The 26,004-nt window shown below is 35.5% G+C and overlaps 1 protein-coding gene across 1 annotated transcript in view; it reads right to left on the bottom strand.

Annotated features, from left to right (window-relative positions):
• Positions 1-22,600, bottom strand: part of ptenb (phosphatase and tensin homolog B) — a 28,506-nt gene extending 5,906 nt beyond the window's left edge. The window contains exons 1-6 of the mRNA XM_007251161.3: positions 21,688-22,600; positions 8,855-8,939; positions 7,822-7,866; positions 6,651-6,694; positions 6,325-6,563; positions 5,816-5,957 (exon numbers count right to left, since the gene is read on the bottom strand). Coding sequence (XP_007251223.2) covers positions 5,816-5,957; positions 6,325-6,563; positions 6,651-6,694; positions 7,822-7,866; positions 8,855-8,939; positions 21,688-21,766 — 634 coding nt within the window. The 5' untranslated portion in view covers positions 21,767-22,600. The remainder of the gene's footprint in view (positions 1-5,815; positions 5,958-6,324; positions 6,564-6,650; positions 6,695-7,821; positions 7,867-8,854; positions 8,940-21,687) is intronic.
• Positions 22,601-26,004: the final 3,404 nt, after the last annotated feature.

Genomic DNA, 26,004 nt, shown 5'->3' with positions numbered 1-26,004 from the left:
AAGTTGATTTCCCCCTACGCTGAGGGTCTCAGAGTCCCTAAATGAATATCATTATCAATATATTTTCAAGCAGCTTAAGCAATTCCTTAAGCTAGGAGAGAAAATTTACATGCTGTTTACATAGGGCAAGTATGAGGTTCATGCGCAATACACAAAGAGCAAAAAAAAAAAAAAAGCTCTCTATTCCTGTGCAAATGTGTGCAGAATTAATTATGTAATCATTTAAAAACCAAAACACATCAAACAACTAAAGCAGAATTCCAGGAGAATGTTTTTAAACTTAAAAAAAAAAAAACATTATTTTCAGGGTCACACTTAAGTGGCTATGAAAGCAAACAAAGTGATGGTATGCAAGTAAAAGTTTAATAATAATAAAAAAAATCCCAGCTAAACAGCTGTTGTGGTTCGAGTCTAATATACAGCTCTAAAAAAAATTATTAAAGAGACCATTTAAAAATTATTGATTTTACCAAATTTAAAACCTCTGGAATATAATCAAGAGGAAGATGGATGATCACAAGCCAACAAACCAAAGTTGAACTGCTTGAATTTAGGCACCAGAAGTGGAATAAAGTGTGTAAGATTGGTGGAGGAGAACATGCCAAGATGCATGAAAACTGTGATTAAAAACCAGGGTTATTCCACCAAATATTGATTTCTGAACTTAATGAATATGAACTTTTTCTTAAACTGTTTTCTTTACATTATTTGAGGTTCAATAGCTTTACATCTTTTTTGTTTCAGCCATTTCTCATTTTCTGCAAATAAATGCTCTTAATAACAACATTTTTGTTGGGAATTTGGGAGAAATGTCAGTAGTTTAAAGAATAAAACAACAATGTTATTTTTACTCAAACATATACCCATAAATAGCATAATCAGAGAAACTGATTCAGAAACTGAAGTGGTCTAATTTTTTTCCCAGAGCTGTATTTTTGACCAATGTAAAAATTAATCTATAAGCTATGAACAGAGCTGTGAATGCTAGATGTACTTTACCCCACTCTGTCCATCTCAGCCGATCAGCTAAGCTTAGACAGATTGTACAAGAGCTAAAACATGGCTTTTAAGAGTCACAGCAATTATGTTTGATTTGCAACATTTCTAAAAATGTAAGCTGTATCAGAGGGAGCTATAGCTGTCTGCATAGCCAAGCAGTTTCAGTCTTGCTATGGTTTGTTTTAATTTAAATAAAATGTTAATTATTTTTTTAATTCCTGGAGGCTGTGAATACAGTAACTTGTTTACCTCGGCACAGACCAAACTTCAGTTATACAGTATTCTATCATTCACCACCACATGTAACGCAATAGATTAAAAAAGAGAAAAGTGCAACAATTATGAAAAATAACTACAATAGGGATCACAAGCCAAACAAGTAGCAATCAATTACTGTAATTACCGTAGAGTAACTTACAGTGCAGCACAGACAACCGGTGGACTGACAGACACAAAGACTTTGTATTAGCAAGGCAGTACGTCAGAAATTAACTGATCTAATGGCAAACCCACAAGCTATTTAAACATCCTTTAAAGATAACTTGGCCAAACACTGCAAATTTATACTTCAAAAACTAGGTTACGGTCACTTTAGCACAGTATAATTTCTGGCCAAAACTCACAATACGAGCACAAAAATGTAATGAACAGGGAGACAATTACAGAAATCAGAAGATGAGCTGCTGAGAATAGCACACAAACCAACAGTGTTGTAATTACAAGCGTTATAGTGTTCTGCAATAGGAGTGGAACGCTCAAATTTCAACACCACCAGCAGCAACAATTGCATAACTATCAGATATTATTAAAAGGTCTCATTCCATCGCTTTTAAATTCATTTTAAAATGTCTAGTTGTGGTTTTTATTATGATTGAATGCCATTTGTGGAAAACGTGCTCAGGTGTTTCTATTTAGCCCTGCTTTATTTCACTGAATTAGAGGACAGGATTTGGCAAATACATTTCCGCTGCATATTTTGTCCTGGGTTTTGAGATACCCCATTCCAATCCCAAGTGCTTGGTGTGTAATCAGTGCTTGTCTACAGCTATACAATTGTAGGCATAGTTTCTGCTAGTGCAGTCAAGCAGTTATTATTATTATTTAATCAAATTAAATACATACTGTGATTGTGATTAATTGAAGAAGCACTACTGAGGAGCAAATTAATGACTAAATAACTGAAATAGGCTTAAAAGCTCCATGTAATGAATATCGGTTAGTAACAGATGATGTAAATACTGTACATCTCTTACACTAGATCAACATGCCAGAGATTATTTTAGGAGATTCTGTACTACTCAAATAGGTCTTAAAAAATAACTACACTAGCACATTTTTTACATTAACAGCTGAAATATTTTTCTCTGTAATAATAAACAAGCCCTACTTAAAATACTTAAAAATAAGATGCGAATTGAGATATTGTTCCATATGTTGACCACAAGTTTACATTTTCTTTTTTGTTTTTAGTAAAGCGTCTTGGGAATAAGCAATAATTGAAAATGATTATCCAGCTGTGTCAACTGTTTTAACTTTAAGTTTAATTAATCCCCAATTTTTAATGACAGATGAATGTTGCTGTGCTGGTTAGATATGGTAAGTTCTGTTGCCGTTTGATATGTATATGATGTCTGTACATTACTCTGGTCTTCAGTTATAACAGGTCAGATCATCAGCGTGGGCCAAGCAGAGCCACTTCATTGCCCAAGAAGGTTATAGTGACCAGAACTGGGCACCAAGGAAGGCAATTAATCAACACAATTTTTATAAACAGGTCTTTTTTTCTCTTTGATCAATTAATAAAAACTAATGAGTTAATCTGACAGCCTGTTTCTGCTTGTGTGTGTGTAATATATATGAGGCGAAAAGTGGCAGCCCAAGAAAAATATTAGATAAGCAGAGGTGAAGGAGGTTGAGAACAGTCATATTCAACCCACAGACCAGCATCATCTTGCTGCAGATGGAGTCACTGTGCATCGTTCAACTATTCAGCTCACTTTGCACAAGGCTGTATTGGAGTAATTCAGAAGAAGCCTTTTCTGAGCACACGCCACAAACAGAGTGGCTTGAGTTATGCTAAAGCACTAGGGTTGGGCGGTATGACAGTATTTCGGTATACCACGGTATTTAAATATGGTGACGGTATTGTAAAATAGTGACTGTATATGTATATTAACCACGTGACGTGCCAAACCTGAACTTTGAAAAACGGACATTTAAGACATTCTGCGCATCCACAATGAAAAAGCAGTAGGAGGGGCAATTCCGCGGACTGCGCGCTGCCGGCATCTGAACCCCGGCTCCCCTTCGCGAGCAGAAATGGCTCAACACCACCCGCTGTTAAGCTGCTGTAGTGGATACAGCGCTTATAAATAAATTAACAAACACAAAAATTAGGGTATTCAATCTGTAATTTCAGTTCGTTTTATTTTTTTATTTTAATTACCGTTTTTATTAGTTTCAGTTAAGGGGAACTTTTACTTTCAGTTTTCGTTATTTCGTTCGTTTTCGTTAACAGTAATACTTTGTTATATGGTGATTATCAGGCCGTAGCTTTATATAAAATAAAAATAGTATTAAAAAACAGATGACTATTTCCTGGAGCCTGGACTGACCCGAGATTTTCCATTACTTTCCTCGGGCCGGGTCTCGTCCGGGCTGAGAAATAAAAATCAAAGTATCCTGCTATTTAAAAGAATGGAAAATTTAATAACAATAATAATATAGTTCTGCATACTAGAGTTTAGATTGTCTGCCTGAACCAGAGCGTGAATGCGAGACTGAACCCGAGCTCATCCGCGCGTTTAAAGCTTCGCAGCATTTAATAAAAACAGATTAATAGATATAAAATAGAAAAATAAACAAATCTTAGCTCAAAATGGTAAAAGAAATATAATCTAACGAATTCTAAAATAACGAAAGGTACAAAGCTAAAAAAATATACAAAAAAAAAAAATCATCCGCGCGTTTAAAGCTCCGCAGCATTTAATATAAAACAAAAAAATATAGGTATGAAATAGGAAAATAACTAACTAAACTTAGCTCAAAATGCTAAAAGAAATATAATCTAACGAATTCTAAAATAACGAAAAATAAATAGTGTACACACAGGTACAAAGCTAAAAAAATATACAAAAAAAAAAATCTGCGCGTTTAAAGCTCCGCAGCATTTAATATAAAACAGAAAAATATAGGTATGAAATAGGAAAATAACTAACTAAACTTAGCTCAAAATGCTAAAAGAAATATAATCTAACAAATTCTAAAATAACAAAAAAGAAATAGTCTACACACAGGTACAAAAATAAAATAATATACATTAAAAAAAATCATCCGCTCGTTTAAAGCTCTGCAGCATTTAATAAAAACAGAAAAATAGATCTGAAATAGGAAGGTAACTAACTAAAGCTTAAAATGCTAAAGGAAATATAATCTAACGAATTCTAAAATATCAAGACACACAGGTACAAAAATAAATAATATATAATAATAATATAAATCCCACCCCCCCGCCGGTAATACCGTATACCGCCATATAATCTGAGGACGGTATGAAAAACTTCAATACCGCCCAACCCTATAAAGCACATTTAGAAAAGCCAGCTTAATTTTGCACTAAGATACAGTGGATTGATAAAACTAAAATTTAGATATTTGGAGGGCGGTATGCATGGCGTAAAAGAACACAGCATTCCAAGACAAACACTTGCTACCCACAGTAAAATTTGGTGGTGGTTCCATCATGCAAATTTGAAGCCAGGGCTGGGTACTTCAACAAGACCGCGACCCTAAACACTGCTCAAAATCTACTATGGCATTCACAAGTACAACGTTCTGTAATGGCCATCTGAGATATTCAATAATATTTATGTCTGGGTTCTGTAATGTGATTTAGATTGGGCTGTTTCTGCTCGAAAACCATCAAACCTGACTGAACTTGAGGTTTTGTAAAGAAGAATGGACCAAAATACCTTGAACCAGAAGCCAGACTCTCATTGGAAATGTATGCACCTGCCTCATTTTGTTTAAAGAATTATTGCTTACTTTCTGTAAATCCTATAAACTTCATTTCACTGTTTATCTGCAATATGATATATTTAACTGGAATTGCCGATTCAAACAACCAATGATTTATAAAGGAAAATCATGAAAATGATCAGGGGTGCACAAACTTTTTCATACCACTGTATATTACCTCAAACACAGATCAGCCAAAGATCATACACAGATCAGTCGTAATATTAAAACCACCTTTGTATATACATACAGACACATTACACTGATCAGCCATAACATCGCCTTCTTCTGCTGTCCTTGTAGCCGATTTAAATATTTTGGCTGAATCTGGTCTAAATATTAACCAAATAATCCTAGATTTTTGTATTAAATCATTTGACTATTAAAATAACTAGAAATAGTATTAATGAGCCTAATAATAACAGAATTCACTGTGGCTCATTACAGATACTTTACTTTAAAAGTACCAAGTAGTCATGCAATGAGGAAAAAGAAATCCTACATAGAAGAAAAAAGATACATTGATAATCATTTTAGATAAATCATGGCAACAGCCTGAAATACCACAATAAATCACCTTCTTTACCGCTGAAATCTACATACTGTACATACATAATTATTGGCACTTTAGCAACACCCTAACAACTACATAGGAACAATTTTGCAACCATCTGGGATACCACAGCAACCACATTGATACCATATCAACCATCTAGCAACCACATTTGAAATACCACAGCAACAGCCCATCAACTGCCTGTAGTTAGAATTCAGCTGCAGAAAAAAAAGAAACACTTACTGCAGTTTCCTCCACTGAACATGGGCACCGTCTCAAACATCATTTTGTGAAAAAGCAGTGCCACAGGTTTGTAGTCAAGCTTGTTCTTCAGAAGGTAGCTGTAGTAGTAGACGTATCGCCTTTGACTGGGAATTGTCACACCCTGAGGGGCAAAAATAAAATAAAATATATTAAATAAATAAAAACACACAAAAACAACTTCCATTATTTACAAATGGTAATGCTCATCTAAAGCTGACTTAACTCACAAGCAAGTTAGCATTATCAGAATATAGACCAGATAAAAAATAAAAATACTGCTCCAAGTTTTGAAGGTACACCTTCACTCTGATAACTTGTCATGCAATGCATGTTTGCAACCTTTTAAACCAGGACTGTTCTTTAATTGCGTTTGTATCTCAGCACTTTACTTAAGTGTAAAAACAACCTGGAGCAAGAAAATGCAAACCAAACGCCCAATTTCCATTCTGGAAAAACACCCTAAAAGATGATTAGAGGGTAATTATTACCTTCTTGTCTCTGGTCCTCACTTCCCCGTAGAAGTCGAGAGCCTCTTGTGCTTTTTTGAACTTGCCTTGGTGTAACAAGTATGCGCAGATCATGACACCTGTCCTGCCCTTTCCAGCTTTACAATGAATCGCAGCCACATGATTGTCGTGTTCACCGAGCCACTTATCCAAGTCTTCACAGAATGGTCTGATAAGCTCTAGCTGGGGAGGATTGTGATCCTCAAATGGATATTGTGCAACTGTGGGAATCAATAAACGAAAGGTAAGTGACTGTCCGTAATCATGATCTTTGATGAACGTGTACTTTGGATATCTGGAGGTCTTACCTCTGCAATTAAATTTGGCGGTATCATAATGTCTCTCTGCACATCTGAAAAAAAAAAAAAAAAATGGCACTTGTGTTACAGACCTAATAATGTTTATAAAAAAATAAATAAAAGTTGTCTTTGTTTAAAGTGGACATATACATGTTAAATAAAAAAATTATAATAATTAAATGCCATTTATGCTGAAAGGCACTAAATGCCTAAAGGGCAGTTCACAGTATGGGAACATATTGGCAATTGGAGTGCTGACATGGAAAAACAATTAAAAAAGAAAATATTGTATTTTCGGCACTATAAGGCACACTTAAAAACTGTTAATGTCTCCAAAAATTGTCTGTGCACATTATAATCCTGTGCCCATTATGTATGAATTTTACCAGTCAGGTTGAAAGAAGCATTAAAGCCACTCCGCTAAAGTACAGCATTAAAAAGGAGTTTCCGTGAAGTTTCTCCAATAGTAGTATTAGCATAAGCCGCTAACCACGCTAGGCGTTTGCTCTTTCGCCATTCAGAGGTTAGTATATCAGACTGCAGCCTGCACATTTACCTTGTTCAAACAAGTTATGTGGGATGCATCACTCGCTAATACTGTCCTAGCTTACTGGAACACTCAGGGTTCCTCAGGCAGCATTAGCCATTAACCCTGGCTATCGCTTAGCAGCCAATGCTAACGATCCAGCCTTAGTGTTGGAGAAATTTGGGAATCTAAACTTACTTTAAATAAACAGAAGTACTTCACACACCCAAATAAACAGTTTGTCAGGAGATAAATCTGTGTGAACTAATATTCAGCGCTCGATAGACTTAGTGACTTAAAAGAATTACAGTTTTGTTTACTTAACTTAGTTAACCTACCCCCCAGCATCGAGACCTTCTGTATTTAAAGGAAAACAAGGCGAAGCCCCTATTCCTTACTAGTATTGCATAATTTGCCTTATAATAAGGCGTTCCTTACGTATGAAAAGAGACGTTCATTGACAGTAAGCCTTATAATCCAGCGGGCCTTATAGTGCGAAAAATATGGTAGTTAAAAACATGATTTACCTAAAATGGCTATTTTAAAGCATATTTTATAACTACAGTAAAATGTAATCTATATACTGGTGAAGAATGGTAACTTATCCCCACAGAGTAAAAACAGTAGGCATCATGAACTTTAATATATACTTACAGATTATATATTTTGTAATGGTTTTTATGCTTGGAGTCCAGAAACCTAGAGACAGAGAACACAATTACTTTTCCAGAAACATGCAAAATCTGCCTTTACGACCCACTAATCAAACCCAAAACCACTGTTTCATATCAGTGTGTTCCATCTGCAATCAACAGACCATTACAACACTCATACTATGACAGAAAACAAACCATTTCAGGGCATTTTGGTCAAATGCTTGATAGGTCATGTCATACACTAACATCATGTCAGACACTGCAATTTATATTTTTCCGCAGATTATTTGAAGTTAATCTTCAGTGTTTTTTTCCCTTTCACATGCTGAAAGTGGCGATTTGGGCTTTGGAACACAGTGTAAAGAAAAACCCTAATTTCTAAACCCGACCAAGAGCTCTAGACATCAACCTAAAATCCAAAAGGATCTATTTTGGGCCTTGCTAGATAATATATACTTTAAAACTTCTTATAATCATTAATTTAATAGGATAAATATTTGAATCCAACACACACAAAACACCTATTGAAACAATCAAACTTAAATATTGGAATAAGCAGTTAAATGAAAAATAAAAAATAAAACAATAAAAAAATGTGAATGCAAAAACAACCATGAACATCTTTTTCTTTTTAAGCAACATGAAATACATTGGTTTTTTTTTTGCACTTAAATTTTGGTTAGAATATTATAAGGCTACCCCAAATTATCAATCCAGTGAATTAAACCTAAGAGTTGAAACATGCAACTGCTTTTACTCCATTAACTGGCACTTAGACATACACACACATCTAAGTGCATTATCCAAAAAAAAAAAAAAATGTGCCTCCATTTCTGCATGCTGTTCAGAGGGTTCATCAACAACTAAAACACTTTTCACAGTCTTAAGAAAAACACCTTCATTTGTAAAAATAGAAAAAAGTGCCTGCATCCCAAAATTTAAATAATAATTTTTTCTGTTACTATATAGGCAGGAAAGTTCAGTTCTATGTGAGCTCCACTTTTTAAGAAGTCTCAGTAAGGAACACTTACCGTACAACGTCATCTATGTTGTTTCTGTAGACCCCCTCAAGTCTTTCAGCAGGAAAGCCCATAGCAATTAGGTTGGGATAAATATCTGTGCTGTAGAATTAAGGAAACCAAGTGATGTCGTTTTTGGACAACTGACAATGATACAGCCAAGAAAAACGGCCATAAATTGATTCTGCAACATAACTGCCCATTATTGGCCTGATGGATGCATTCTATAACTTTGAAAACCTCAAATTTTCTGGGTGATTAATGCACTTTAACTCTATAGAACAGGGTTAGCCAAGGGTTATGAGACAGGACAGGACTCAAAAAAACTGCCTTAAGAAAACTGGACAATTAGTTATTGAGATTTATGTTGACAGAAACACGTCTGTTCACTGAAACTGAAAACCTATGCAACATATAGACATAATGCACATCACATCAACCACTTTACCCTTTTTAACCAGAGAAAGTCCTTACTCTATCTAACCAGAACCATTGATCTCTTATAAGAAGTCAAGGATCAGTTCAGCTTGGAAAACAGTTAATATCACCAGATAGCCAGCTCCATTGAGAACAACACCCCGTTATCCTAGCTAGTCAATAGATACATGCCTTTATTGTGAGCTCAATAACTATGAATTTGGAATAAACTATAGCCATAATCCACACTTCATATCAATCGAAAGTTCTAACCAATCTAACCAGCACAGTGCCATCAAAAAAACTGATTAATCCAGCTCAGAATACAGTTAGCAGTCAGCTAGCTGCATTGTGGCTAATATGCTATTGCTTTAGAAAAAAAAGTTCTCAGGCAAGGTTGTGTTGATTTAAATATGTACAGTAAAATTGACAAAAGACCATCCAGTTGTTATTTGAAGCATAGCCATAGCCATTATATCCTAGACATGTGTGACAATCTCCTGTGTATTTTTTAGACACAAACTATTTAAAGATATGTAAAAATAAAATTAATAAATAATTTAAAACACCAGTCACTGATATTCACACACAATCTGCAAGCTTTCTAAAATAGAAACAACTGTAGACTTATTCATTTAATTAATTAGACAATTGTGTGGCAGAATCTTCAGCACAACAGTCTCTAAAAGGATGTGATAAAACATCATCCAGTGAGCAACAGGACCGCACATGGAAATGCTTCGTTCAAGCCGACAAAAAGGCAGTGAGCACCTCACCTAAACCTAGCCTGCTCTGAGGCACACAGATGGTAGGGTCAGGATTTGGTGCCAAAAGCATGAATCCATGGGCCAGTGTCAACACTCCAGGCTGGTGGGGGTGGTAGAATGGTGTGGGGAATGATTTCTTGGCAAACTCTGCAAACCTAATATCCATTAATCATTGCCAGAATGCCACCAAATAATTGAAGCATTATTGTTGACCATGTGCATCCCTTCATGATCGCAAATTACTTTTGTCAAACAACTACTTCCAGCATGATAAAAGCACCAATTCCAAAATAAATCTCAAACTGGTTTCAGGAACAATAATTTGTGGCATGTTCAGGTGTTCTTCAGTAGTCTACATAGTTACAAGATCTGAATCCAACAAAACACACTGGCAAAGCAGGAAATTCGAAGCAGAAATGTGCACCTTAAAATCTGCAGGAATGGTGTAACATAATTAAGTCAACATGGACAAGAATCTCAAAAGGAATGTTTTCAACATATTGGAATCCATACCATGACAAAATTGAGTACGTTCTGAGAACAAAAGGAGGCGCTCTACCTAGAATTAATGTACTGTTTCTAATAAAGTGGTTGGTGAGTGAATATACATACTTTAAATTCCACAGAACAGTTTAAAAGAGAGCGAAAGGTCATTTTACCGAAGACTCACAAAACTGACCCACCAAGAAATCTATTAACTCCAGAGAACAGAAATGCCAATGGGGTGAGCTGAAGGTTGTTAGAGAATAATACAAAAATGGACCTTCGAGCACAAGAAATTCAAAGCAGTTTTACATTAAATGTTGGAAAAAGCTCTATTAACTAGGGCTGCACAATATCATTTTAGAATTGTCATTGCCATGTGCAGAAGTCATATTGCAGGACGTATAAAATAAGAATTTGCATAGTTACTGTGTTCCAAGGTGTGTCCCCAATATAATTTATTTTACTCCAATTATTTTAGCTTTTTATAGTCAGGACCTCAAGCCTATCTGGAATATGGACTGTAGTCAGGTCTATGCTAGGAAAACTACTATGTTAACAGAACTCTAAAACATTCCGCCAAGAAGAGAATTCAAATATCCAACAAGAATTGTATCAAAAGCTTCTGATCAAAACCTTTAAATTGGATATTTTGGGTAAATTGAAATAGAAATGTATTCAATATTCATTGTATTGTATCATATTAAGTGTATTGTATGCACACTTCTAATCCAGCATGCATGATTCATAAATCAACTTTAATTTTAGAAAACCCAGCAAAACAAATATAATTTAGTCTAATGTTGCCACGCCCTTCATATTAATACGTATACATCCAAAACTGCACATTTTTATGCAAGTAGCACTTCTTTCTACTGTAGAACCTAAGAAACATAAGTTAATGGACAACAGTACAGAATAGGACAGAAGACAAACAAGTCAAAGACAATTCAAGCTTGAAGCTCAGTTGCTTATCTAATGTGGCATTCTACTTTAGCTATGCAGCAAGAGGCCGGACACCAGGCTCCTGAGTAATATAGAACAGATGGGCCTCGCTGTAAGAGACCGATGCGAGGACCTCTAACCCAGAAGGCCACACAGGGGCACTAAATAAATCACACTGTGCCTCAGCCCAGCCTGGAATCGCTTTCCTTCCTCACCTTTCCATAACAAGTGCCATGAGAGCTCATCAGTCCTCTCCTCCTGACATTCACACACAGAGCTGCAGACACACACACACACACACACACACACACACATACACACACACACATACACACACACACATACACACACACACATACACACACACACATACACACACACACACACAGGGCAAGAGATGTGTACCTCTCCACATCTCTGTGCAGAGGTACCAACAAGCTATGCAGTGTGTGCTAACAGCACATACAGGATTGCTGCACTTTTGTCTACCCAATACTGCCTTCAGGAATTGCACACGTATTATTGATCTTTGCAAAAATTATACTCTATGTAGCTACAATGGAAATAAGACCTCTAACAAATCACTAAACCTCTTCCCTCTGAATCTCAAAGCTTTCAGTTCATTTATTGTTTGTAACAGCCTGTATTGCAAGGTGCATTGCAATCGCTCTAAGGTGCAGCCTAACTGGAACACGGTGTTTTGCCAACATTGTACAGTGCCATAGCAGGAAAAGGAAAAAAATACTTTTCTCCTCTCAAACCATACAAGACACAATGAGATAAAGATTAACTCCACCATTCATTATTAAAAGTACACCTTTACAGACATCTCTGTAGAATGCAACAGCTAAAAGTCAAACAAGCATGTACTGGTGATAGAGGGAAAACTACTTTTTTTCATAAGAACAACAGGAACTTCACATGAATCTGTCTTAAGTCTAAACTTACAACTGCATGATTACATTTTAGTTACTTCTTGTACAAACGGACTGAGAACTAGGGGTGGGCAATATTATATCGTATACAATATATCGTGACACAGAAATATCATGATATTAAAAATCCATATCGTGATAATAGGGCTGTTCTGTCTTAAAAGTAGTCTATTATTTACTGTGAAGCTTTAGGTTTATTTATTGTATAATTGTTTTAGTTTGCAGTTTATATGCATGCACTAAATAGTCTGCAATATTATTTGCTGCATTATTTTATTTTATGCTATATTATTTATTTTGCCACATTATGATTATTCTGTTATATTATTATACTATATTCCTGAAATGAATGAATTATTTTAGTTTCTATATCGCCAAGTATATCGTTATCGCAAAAATACCCTAAAATATTGTGATATTATTTTAAAACCATATCGCCCACCCCTACTGAGAACTAATAAAAACTGTGTTCAAAAGAACATCTCTCTTTTGCAACACAATGCATGAACATATCCAAACAGGAACATGCAGTCAGACAAATATAGAAAAAGCAGAGCTTAAAAATTATACATCTGTACATATTTAGGTTACGGTGCTTAAGCTATGAATCAGTCATCAGTCGAAAGCCACCCAAACATTTTATATCATGACCCCTGAACTGAATACAGAGTTCAATCCTTAATAGAAACCTAGGGGTGTAATTGAAAGTGTATTGAAAAATATGATATTGCAGTACAGTAAACCCTAAAGTGCAATATAGAAATCCATTGGCATTGGAATGTGGGCATGTGAAATCGGTACATTGCAGTACATGCACTGTCAATAGGCAGAACAATTTTTTTGCTCAATTATGTACTCCATGCATGCAAGGGCGGAATAAAATAAGATCAAAACATGCAGAATTATTGACTCATTTCTCCCTGTTACTCAGTCCTAGGTTTGCATAAAATCTGTAGATCTTTCAAGATAACTTTGTAATATTGTCCCTGAAAAAATGTGCTGAAAATTCTAAAAGACAATTAATGCATTAATAATTACACAATATAACAGCATAACAACCTTTAGGGCTGCACAATATGATTTTTTTACGATATTAAAAAGCTTACACAATTTATGCAGAGCTCTAAAAAAAATTATATATAATAATAAAGCCAGATTCCAACATGATCACACCCTTACTGCACAGCTGAACACTCAATCACGTAATCACACAATCAATCCACTACTGCAATCCAAGCCGGCAGTGGAGTCTTATTTCTGGAAAAAGAATGAATGTCACTCTCTGACTCACAATTTTAACACCCGAACAGACTTGTGTTTAAAATTGCTCTTGGCCAAAATGACACGTTTCAATACTTGTCAAAAATAACAGAACAAGCAAGAACAGTGAGAAATTGATATAAAAAGCATTCAACACACTTCTTAGACACACTCAGGCCTTCTATTAATAAAGATGTTGGCTTTGACTTGTGACCTTTACACACCAAACCATTTATTTGTGAAATCTATATATTTAACAAGTGTGTAACTGATCTACATTGTCATGATAGTTACATGATTACTGATGAGAAACTTTAGATGAAAAGCTACTGTAATTAAAAGTGAAATTGAAACAAGCAAGATAGACCAATCACAAACCGGACTAAAAACCACGCCAAACATTTTCACCAAACACCAGGAAGTGCTACTGTTCACAGCCATGTCTTAAATACTTGAAATATCCCTTCCCGTCAGATGCAGTCACTAAATAATGTGCCCGTTTTGCAACTGAAACCCCTTTAATTACATTGAATTTAATGTGCAACAGCTTTCAGAAGTTAAAGTTACTTGTGCTTTGCCTTCACTATGACAGCATGCGTAACTACAACGGTGGAATTACATTCAATTCACATTCTGTGGTTTAAAATAGACATGTCAATGTCAAGAAATAGAACAAATGTGGCAAAACCTACAGATGCACCACTGGGAAGTGTGGCTTGACGCAAAAATTGCATCAACCCAAAAATCAAATACATGTTTCATACTTTATATATGCTTTTACCACTAAAAATACATCAATATATATGCAGGAGGAATTGGTACTAGATCCACCTTATTACAGTACTTAAAGACATAAGTTATGAATGTGGGACAAACTATGCATTAAAATAAATAGATATTTTAGAGCAGTAATCCAGAATCCCCTAAGCTTGCTACTTTTCTGCAGTTCAATTAAGACATCATACATCAGTTTCACGCACCAGTCAGCTCTAAGTCATATACATCATATTTTTTTTTCTCCATCTTTTCTTTCTGAAATACCGACCAAAATTGAGGTAACTCGGAGATCATTGTTCATCCCTAACAAAAGCAAAGTAAATGACTTGCCTTTCTAAAAAACAAAACCGTACACACACAAAAACCACAAATACCAACTTAAATATCTTTTCTACTAACCAAGTGAATGAAATTCTAACTGACCATTCAGAAACCTCACTTCTGACAGAATTTCACAATTTGTTTTAAAGAGTCATGAGAGAAATTACAACTATGAGAAATTAATAATAAATTACATCATGCTTCTGTTATTGCCAGCAGCAGCTGCAACTAAAGATAAAGATAACTCTTATTCATTAGGCTTCATCTTCACTGCAAAACAACCAAGACAACCAGTGTTCCAGCATCTGGGTGATTCTCACGAAAAACAGATTTAAAAGGGTTCACACTTGAAAAATTTCAAAAGGCATTTAAATATAAAATTTCTTTTTGTTATGCAAGACTAGGGTCTGAACTTTTTAGAAATACTTTTTTTTTTTAATTTTATAATTTTTTTCTGTATATTTTGCACCATTTTAGTCAGTCAGAGCACACACATTCTCAGTACCGCAACATGATAACACAGAACAGATATGGTTTAAAAGTTACACATTTGTTACTTTTTAAATAGATATTATTAACAGTTGTGCTCATATGTGTATATAACCCAGAAAATATTATATTTATAAGTTTCCCATTTTTTTTTATTTTATGATTTGTCTCATTACCGCAACAGATTTCATGATTCATGTCCTGTCTTTTCAGGATATTTAACTGAAAAATTACATGTATAATTTCTTATTTAGTACAGATGACCTATGAAGAAATACAATTTATCCAAATACCATTATAAACTAGAATTTGTTTTATAACAGTAAAATAATTAGTAAATAAATATGTGTTGCGGTAAAGAGAATGGTGTTTCGGTAAAGAGAGTCAATGTTTCGGTAAAGAGAGTCATTACAAGGATTCCTACTTAATTAACAATAACACTTTACACAACAAACACAGAGTGTGAATGCTGTGAATAAATAACAAACTCTAATGATGTACTTCTTGAGTTTTGTATGGAGTAGTAATATTGAACAAAATGTGGTATTTGCTGTTGAAAATTATTCTCAGTAAGACTCAAGCTGTGAAAATATCCTATTTTGAACTGTGTATTTTAATAAAACAAATTTCAACATACCTCATTAGACATAAATTCCTTAAAACTTTAAACATCACTGTATAACTAAATTGAAATGGAATGTTTAAATACAAAATAAGTAATTCAACATCTCATAAAACAACTTTTTTATTAAGTATTAATTTCATGACAGATATAAACATCAATGTACAACTAAATTGAAATTAAATATTTAAGTATGAAACAAGCAATTCAACATCTCATTAAACATCTTTGTATTAAGCATTAATCTCATGAAAAATGTAAACATCAATGTGCAACTAAATTAAAATTAAAGATAAAATTAAAGAAAGTTGTTTAATGAAATGTATATATGTGTGTATATATATAAATTTCATATATATAATATATACATTTCATGAAACAACTTTTATTGTTATAAACTGTTAATAAAGGTTGTTTCATAAAATGTGTGTATATATATATATATATATACATATAAACAGTTTATAACAATAAAAGTTTATAAAAATAAATTTCATGAAACAACCTTTATTAACAGTTTATAACAATAAAAGTTGTTTCATGAAATGTATATATTATATATATGAAAATTATATATATATATATATATATATATATATATATATATATATATATATATATATATATATATATATATATATATATATATTATTATTATTATTTTTATATATTATTTTTATATCTTATGCGGAAGTTATATGGGTGTCACTGCCCTGCTACATAAATCTGTTTTTTATCTGAAATTGCATCATGTATTGTTTTATATATTGTTTATTATAAGTAAATAAAGGCTTTTTTATGAAAAAAAAAAAAATATATATATATATATATATATATATATATATATATATAAGTTCATGTCACTTAAAACATTAATTTCTCTTTACCGCAACAGTGAATCTCTCTACCGCAACAGGCCTTAAATTGTTGCGGTGTATGAGAAGGCTGTTGCGGAGTATGAGGGACCTTAACCTTCTTTGATCTCTGTGGGGCCACCATGATGCCTGGCTAAACTTTTGCTAGCTTTTTGTATTTAGACTTTAAAAACCTTAAAAATTCCCAAAACACAATAACATTTTCATTTTTTTAAACATTAAAAACTAGCTGTTTCGGTAATGAGAAACAAAAAGTTGTGTATGCTCGCTGACAACCAAGTTTTTAACATTTATCTGGAGAGGTATAAAATTAGGTGCTTACCTGGTAGCCATCTTGGGTGTCATACTAAAAGGTGTCCCCCCTCTCAAAATGGCTGTTTTTTTTCTGTTCCTTGTGGTCTTAAATGGTGCTTGAAAATTGTTGCGGAGGCTGAGAACATTGGTTCTGACCAAAGTTATTTTTCTAAATATTTTCTTTTCTTTTACCAATGAATTCCAAGTAATACATTTTTATTGACTGTAACAATTTACTTTATGAGATACATTTAAGTTTTTTATTATTTATTTATTTTAAATATTAAAATTGTGTAATTGAAGAGCCGAGATTCAGCAATGGACGCGTTGCGGTACTGAGAATTTCACACTAAATTATAAAAAATACATAATTTAAAATATCACAATGTCTACTTTTAATCACTTCCAATATAGCCTTTGATGAGATGTTTATAAACCAGTGTTTCCCAAATTGATAGCATTTACCTGTTCATCACACTCCTTAATGCCACCTCATTAGTCTGATTTCGTGAGAATCACCCATCTACACAGGTAACACACACATTAATTATACCCATTTATAGCAGCCTCTGTCAACCTTATTCCCACTTGGTCTGGTAAAATACAAGCATAATCGAATCAACAACATATGAAGGAACTTTTGATTCTGTATGATTTTACTAGCTAAAATGGGACAATAAACAAAAAACAACAACACCGTTTAATTACAGCCAATTACAACACTAGCAGGATTACTTCTATATTAAGAACTGCAGTTACTGCATTAGCAATACTATCTTGCCAGCAGCAGAAGTTGTCCTATCAATAGCAAACACCTCTCAAAAACTGGAAACCCTCACTATTGTAGTAAACATTGACAACTGGCAGGTGCATTTGCATGTGCCTTTTCTTTAACTGTGCCTGTCTAAAATATGTTCTTCTCCTGGTCTAACCAAAAACACTTATAACGAACAAACACTAATAGTCACTGAATAACTGTCACCCACACAGTTTGTGTTAACTGGTGCTCAAATGGCTTGGTCAACCTAGTCACAGTGGGACTGATTTAATTCAGTCATGTATACTTTCTTTGCAATGTAGCTCCTGAAATACAGTAGTATTCAACTATAATCTAAAACAATAGGGGTGGGAATCGTTTACTATCTCACGATTCGATTCGATTCCGATTTTGGGGGCCACGATTCGATTCAAAATCGATTTTTGATTCAAAACGATTTGAATTATAAAAATTTCTGCTTCTGGCTTATGAATCTTATTGAAAAAAAACCCTCCATAATATACACTGGTCCTGGAGCAGGTAATGTGTTACAAAAACAATAAAATGTGCAGGAATGTGGGTCCTCAGTGACAGAGGAATCACTGGGATATCACAATGACGTTAATGAACAATAAATAAATAATAAATAACACTGATTTATTACCAGGCTACTAGCGGTGGTGTGTAGGTGACGCTGCTGGGCTGATGTGATGATAGCAGTGGAGCGCTAAAGTTCAGGAGCAGCTGCTGATTAACTAGTTAATTTAAGGTCGTTGTATTTCTTCAGAAAGGGGGCAGGAGGTGGAGAAATGAATTCATATGGTCCATTCCTTAATTCCTCTGTGATGAGGAGCTGAAATTAGCTCTGATTAGCTTATTGTATTTTTCTGTTCCGCCTTAAATGCTGCAGCCCGCTGCCACCTGTAGCGTTATTTAAGGTGGAACTGGAAAGTTAGCTAGTTAGCTAGCTAACAGTTACTGAAACTAACTACTAGCGATCTTTTTTATGCTTGTTATGAAGCATTCTGCCATAAAACATTGAAACTACACGTTAATCTAATGTAATATAGTGTTTGTTCTGCCATCTTACCGGTGATTCTCAAACACCTACGCTCTGTGTGTGTCTGGAAGATCTCCGTTTGAAAGGACAAGCGCTATCCCCAGGGTTGCCAGGTCCAACAAAAATACCCAGCCCAAAATCAGTCTAAAACCCGCCCCTCAGAATCGATTTTGGGACATTTTAAATCGATTCTGAATCGTAGTAAATGAGAATCAAGATTCTTATGTGAATCGATTTTTTGGCACACCTCTATAAAACAATATTGAGAAATTTTAACCAGCAGCGATGTTAACTGTAGGTTTGACAGAATACAAGACCTCAAACAAGGAAACAGGCTCATTCAACAAGCCTTCAGATTCAGTAAGCCCATGTGGTATCTTACCCTCAATAGCTGCATTAACTTTATCTGGCCTTCTTCAGCAGGAAAAGATTTGTTTATTTATATAAGAGTCAGTATATTTCATGTATATTTATGTGCAAGTATTTTTGGTTGAGCTCTTGAAACTGGTGGATATCAAGCTGAGTGCATTCTTGATCCAAATCAATCATGAATGTAATTTTTTTTTAAATACTATATTGCAATTTCAGACTTGTCTACAACTGGTCAATTATTGTGAATAGCATCTGGATTGTATTCTAACAAGATTAACCACATGCATATACAAAAATGTGATCGCTGTGCACGATTAAATATTGAAATGGTTCAAATGTATTCCAGACCACCAGCAATCAGATTTGCAACAGTTATACAATGTGTATTGGGAGCGCTTGTGTCTTGCATTTTTATGCTGCTTGGCCTTATATAGATCTTTCCTGATACTTTAAAAGAATTAAGTTACAAGGTGTAAATGGGTTCTTGGTCAACGTGATCCTTCCATTCCAGAAACTAACAAGCTTTAAAACAAGCTACTTGTAATGGGAGACCTTCAATTTAGAAGAGATTCTAGTCTTCCATCAAACTCAATCTACATTTCCACCACACACAATGAATCAAGATGGCTAACAACTTCACATCACACCATACACTGTGCTTTTTCAGCTACAGTAATAAATTAATTAATTAACTCACTATTTCTTCCAATTAACAACCTTAGTATTGCTATCAACAGCTATAATGCTCCAGCAGCTACAAAATCAAATGAATGATCCTTCACTGTGAACACACCAATTTCTAATTTATAGCCAAAATAGAATTTCACAAGGCAACACAACCACCACCACCACCAGTAACAAGCAGGTCAGGCTGAAACGTAAAAGACGACCATTGCATGATATGCTGAATGTAGGATACACAGATACAGTGGATCCATACAAATGCCTGACGATAGAGTTTCAAAATGTAACTATAAATCACAGACACACACAAAAATAAAAAATAAAAAACACAACCATATAGGCTCCTGCTTGACAGCCGCCCCCATAATGACAGCACTCCATTCCCAGCTATACATTTGCATGAGTGTGGAAAAAGACCTGAATCTGTTAAGTGACTTTAACCTGTCCACAGTGGCAGGCGTGTATTTTCATATTATGAATAGCTACAAAGGAACATGTCAAAGTAAACTGTATAACTAACTTGCAAGAAATGGAATTCCAAACCAACAACCAAGCTTAACCAGAAGCAAAAGACAAAAACACAAAGCTTCAATACACAAACCCTGAAATAAGAAGTCTATTAAGCGACATTCTACATTAATAATGTAGAAAAGCTCCTGAGATTTAAAAAGGAAAAGGAGGAAAAAATGCTGTTTATGCTGCAGCATCACCACATTCAGCACTTCTTGCCGTGGAAAGACAGAAGCAAACATTGCAGGGTTACACTTTCTGGATCGTTTAAAAGGCTTCTAACAACAGACGTGTTCTGCGAGCTCAGCTGATGCAATGCTCCTTTGTATGTGTGTGTAGCACTGATTGTGAATTTAATCTTGTATTATGTAGGCCAATGGATCCTCTGAGCGTCGCAGAAGATGTATCTTTTGTTTCAAAGAACAAGCAAGCCCAGCTAGCTTGAGCCCTGTTCGGCACAATCGTGACTTAAAAAGCCATCGACGTCGATGACCAACAACCACACATGTAATACAGCAAATTGACTAAGCAAACAATGACAGGATATCTAACGCTGGGCAGCGTTAGCTAACGTTACCTCACAACCTTCCAGCAGGAAAAAAAAGCTTGACACTGGAGTCAGTGGAGCTAGCTAGGTTAGCTAGCGTTAACCCTAGCCTGTAAAGCTGGCACTGAACAAAACATCTTAGTTTGAATTTAATTGGGGGATAAAAAGAGACTCCGCGTAAATATGCATTTCTACAAACTTAGTTAGATAGCTAAGTTAGGTAGTCAGCTACCTAACCCATCTATGCAGATGACGACCCTCGGGATTTAGCTAGTCTGCAAAAGGAAACCCAGTTAGATATAATAGCAAGCTAGCCAAGATACTAGAGCATGACTAACGCTGGCGGATTAATTAGCGAACAGCCAAATAGCTAACTAGATATGTTAGCTAGTTAACAATGTCAACGCCAATACTAGTCAACTAACGTAACCTACATTAGCTAGGTAACTAATATGTTAAATTACAAAATGGGTTCATTATAACGTTACGCTAGCGAGCTAGCGTTGGCTAAAATCCTCCGCCACTAACGTAACAGTTACAAGCAGCGATGCTGCACTGGACTAGCTAGCATTGGCTAACCTATCCAGTAAGCAAGCTAGCTAACTGGTCACTTTGGACTGAGGACAAACCGTGTTAGCTAGCTAACAGCAGTAGCAAGCTGTAGCTTACAAAACCCCCTCCTTCCCAAACGCAGCCCCAACAAATAAAACAGCAAGCTAGAAGAGGATACATGTCAAGTCCAAGTCGAAGCCATCCTCCTGGTATCTCCTTTTGTTTCGGCTGACCATCTTCTGTATGATCGTAGCCATAGCTGTGAAAGGAGTCTTTATGGTTTTTAGGGTAAGCGAGAGTATCGTTGCCTCCGGGCGCAATGCAGCCGCTGCCGCCACCGCCGCCGCCGCCTCGTCTATCGTATCCTCTCTCCACGGTTTTGTAGAAGTCCTATGGACGACCCTGGCCAGGTCTTTACCTGCTAGCTAGCGGCCGTGAGCAGTCTGCCGCTCGCTTGTAAAGGTGAAGGCCACAGCAGGCCCGGCCCCGGCTCCCCAAAGCCCACCGAGAGGCCAAAAACCCTCCAGGCGGACAGACAGACGGTCCTCCTCCGCGTCTCGGTGGTGTCGCTAAGGCTCGCCAAGTCTCTGGGTCCGCCGCAGTCGCCGTGATTGGTGCCGAAAAGGCGGAGAGGGTCCTCTCCGACGTCTCCAAGCCAGAATATACTAGCTAGATAACCTAAGTTAACAGTGACAGACACACACACACACACACTCTCACTCTCTCTCTCTCTCTCTCTCTCTATCTCTCTCTCACTCAAACACACTCTCACACACTCGGGCTCTCCGTCTGCGAAGCTCCAGTTAACGAATTGCTAGCCGGAGAGCTAACTAGCCAGCTAGCGCGTACGAACATCTTTCTAAAACGAAGAAAATACAAATAAAAGGGGGCGAAATTCAAACGTCCGCGTCGTGTGAATTATTCCAAAGCATGAAGAAAATCCTGACAGCCTCCACCATAGTATTAAAAAGAGCCTAGTGAGAGGAGTTAGTTTGTAATTTAGCTACAAGAGGCGGTTGGTCGGTCTGTCGGTGTGTGTGACGCTCCGCTTCGCCGTTAAACTCTCCTGCTCAACTTCCATCATGGCTTCCAATAGAAAAAAATGCCTTAACGCTCAAGCAGTTCGAAAGAGGTATTCCTCCGCAACACGAACTAGTCCTAGAACTAGCTGATGGCGCGCGCTTATAGACATAGCTCGTATAAGTAAAATATCTATTAAAATAACTCATGCTTGTGCCCTCAACACACTTCAAACCACAAACAAAAATCCCACAATGTTACTGGAGCTGTCGCGCTTTTTTCCTTTTAATTAATTAACTAACCCCCCCAACCGTCACTGCCGTTGGCGGAGGGAGACGCGCACACACATACACGTACCACACACGCGAACCACTGATTTTTGTTCCAGTGTTGAGTCACGTGTCTCCAGAAATGAGGGAAGTGTCCTGTATTTTTACATCACATTACTTTGTCATATATTTGTCTCTTTTCGTGTGTTTCTAATGAGATGTTTCGTGGTTGCTAGTGTTATTGGAGGGCTCTCACAGCGCAAACTCTGACCTAAAGACCCCCAGGACGCCACTGTAAGGTTTTTCACTAAATAGGGGGTGGGGAGGGGGGTGTAAAAAATCTCAGAAAGTCTAGTTGCCCCCTTCTGCTAGACAATCCCGCAACAGTGGGCAGGAAATTACTGAAATGCTTACGCAAGCAGAAAAGTGAGGCCGAGCCGAGTATAAAGCTGCTACCAAGGCGTCTCAGGAAAAAAAAATAGAAGTCTGTCTCACGGTTACAGTTCGTATGAGGGTCGTTTTCATCATTAACTGTGGCTGTCAGGTGGGATTTGTGAATGTACCTAGTGTCCTGAGCTCTCTGTCATGGGTACTAAATGTTCATTTTGGCCCACGGGGCGGGACAGAGGTACTATGGTTCCAGCCTTTTAAAATAACAAATCTTTGTTCTTTAGCGCCATCTGTCAGCATAATGTGATCCTCTTACATAAAAACCTGCTGCTTGCCCATACTGTATACTATCATTTAAACCAGGGGTCACCAACCTTTTTGAACCTGAGAGCTACTTCTTGGGTACCAATTAATGCGAAGGGCTACCAGTTTGATACACACTCGTGAAATTACAAATTTTCTCAATTTACCTTTAATTATATGTTATTATTAATAATTAATGACATTCATCTATGTGAAGACACAGATATCAATAGGCAACACTATTATTATAAATCTCTGCAAGTGTTTACATTTTATATTATATTTTAATATAATATTACATATTATATTACATTATATTGTATAATAATATATAAACTATAGGCTATCTCTAAGCTAATATTAATGTAATATAATCTAAAATTACATCAATGCAACTGTGATTTAAAAAAAAAAAGAATAGCAACAAAAATGCTATTTTTAGACCAGGCCTGCGGGCTACTCATAAGGTCCTTGCGGGCTACCTGGTGCCCGCGGGCACCATGTTGGTGACCCCTGATTTAAACTGTCTGGATTATTTAGACTAACAGAAATGTCTCTGTCATTTATTTTATACTTCTAAACTAATAAACTGTGATAGAGTAATGTTTTTTCATGTAATTAATTAACAGAAAATAACTTACTAAGTAACATAATACAGGGAGATGATAAATACTGCACCTAAAATCTGGGGTTACATAGTAACCTCCTCCACCTAACAGCCAAAGGCAGGACACTGCCTTTTCACCCTAATTCCTTTTGTGTCGCTCTACTAAACACTGTATGCTCGTACAACAAGACTTCTTATCCACAACCAACCAATAAGGTCCTTCATATCCACAACCAAGAAAGAGTCAATGGACATGTTTTATATATGAATATAATGATGATGTGTAAGTTATTACAGTATTGGAGTGAAGGGATTACGGTATGTAGCTGATACAGCTGTGTGTGGACGAGGATTATTCTGCTGAAAAATGTCAAAAGCCCTGGCATCAGCAGCAACACGTGGCTGCAGGATGTCCTGTACATAATGCTGAGCTGTTTGTGTCTTGTATCACTACTAGGGGTGACCGAATGTCATACTATATCATTGCTGTCCAATGAAAAACAAGTATCTCCAAAAGAGCAACTTTACAGGAGTGAGAAAAAAACCTATAAACTTTTAATGGAAGTCAGTGTAAAAAGTTTATTTCAGATTATTTTGAAGTATTTCTTTTGGTCTGTTCATAAATACATTTTGGTACAGTGTAAGGGACCATTTGTCTCTTCAAATTATCTAGTAAACTAAAAATCAACAAAAATGATATTTGTTTTTCATTGGACAGCGATAATAAACAGTAGCTCCCCAGGTCATCACACCAGCAGATAGGCAGCTTGTCATTCAACAGCAAATGCAGGAATAAACACTGCAGATCCGCTGCAACCCTGACCAGAAACAATTGAATAAGGCGATAAATGAATGTCCAGAAGATATCATGAAAAAAAGCGTTAATACACAAAAAAAGCCTCTATTTTTTAAGACACAAAAACAGAAGGCAGGTGTTAAAGACACAGCTTTCATTAGCACAGAGAAAACACTCTTCCTCTGAAAGATCCTCAATGGTAGGTGCCCCATCCCTAAACCAGGCCTGTGGTTAACCAAACCACAGACATTACCTTGACTGTAGATAAGGTGCAGACTTAAAAAAACAGACCTTTTCACACAATATCTTTAAACTGTTATATAAACAAAAAATGGGATACCCCCAGTATATTCAGAAAAGCATTTTACACATTAGCATAGCTTTACTATTGAAGATTGTGATTATATAATCATACACAGTAGAACTATATATGTATTCGATATATAAAATGGTCTAAAAATTTATATGTAATAAATACTGTGAAATATCTCAAATGTATATACATTTCTTAAAAATCAGGGTGAAACTGTTTTTATTTTTTAAACCTTAACCCATTGCAACCCTTTGTAAAAAAAAAAAAAAAACTCAAAATGGCCTTCTGCAATATGTATAAAACATACATATCACAACATTAACAGTTTCTGATAAACATATATATATATATGTATATACATTTTAGATATTTCATATATATATATATATATATATATATATATATATATATATATATATATATATATATATATATATATATATATATATATATATTGTAATACATCAATCTAATACATGGGTTTCACATTTTGAACTGAATTACTAAAATAAAGTAACTTTTTAATGATATTCTATTTTTTTTAGATGCACCATGTCATAATAATGATTTACTATCTCATAATTATGACTTAATATCTCTTATATGTATATTATAACATATTCTCTAATAATTATGAGTGAAGGACCCTTTTTTCCCAAGAGGAGCTGAGTGAAAAGGGAAAAGCTGTTAAATTGAGATACCTGCGTACTTAAAAACTAATATTAAAATATCAAAAGTAACATTAGCTGAGCAGGTGTCCTCTTTTTTTGTAGTTACAGTGAGGAGTGAGTAAATGT

This window comes from Astyanax mexicanus, chromosome 15 (assembly GCF_023375975.1).
Source record: "Astyanax mexicanus isolate ESR-SI-001 chromosome 15, AstMex3_surface, whole genome shotgun sequence".
Taxonomy (NCBI): Eukaryota; Metazoa; Chordata; class Actinopteri; order Characiformes; family Acestrorhamphidae; genus Astyanax; species Astyanax mexicanus.
Note: the sequence above shows the minus strand (reverse complement) of the source record. Positions and strands in the feature narration are given on the sequence as shown.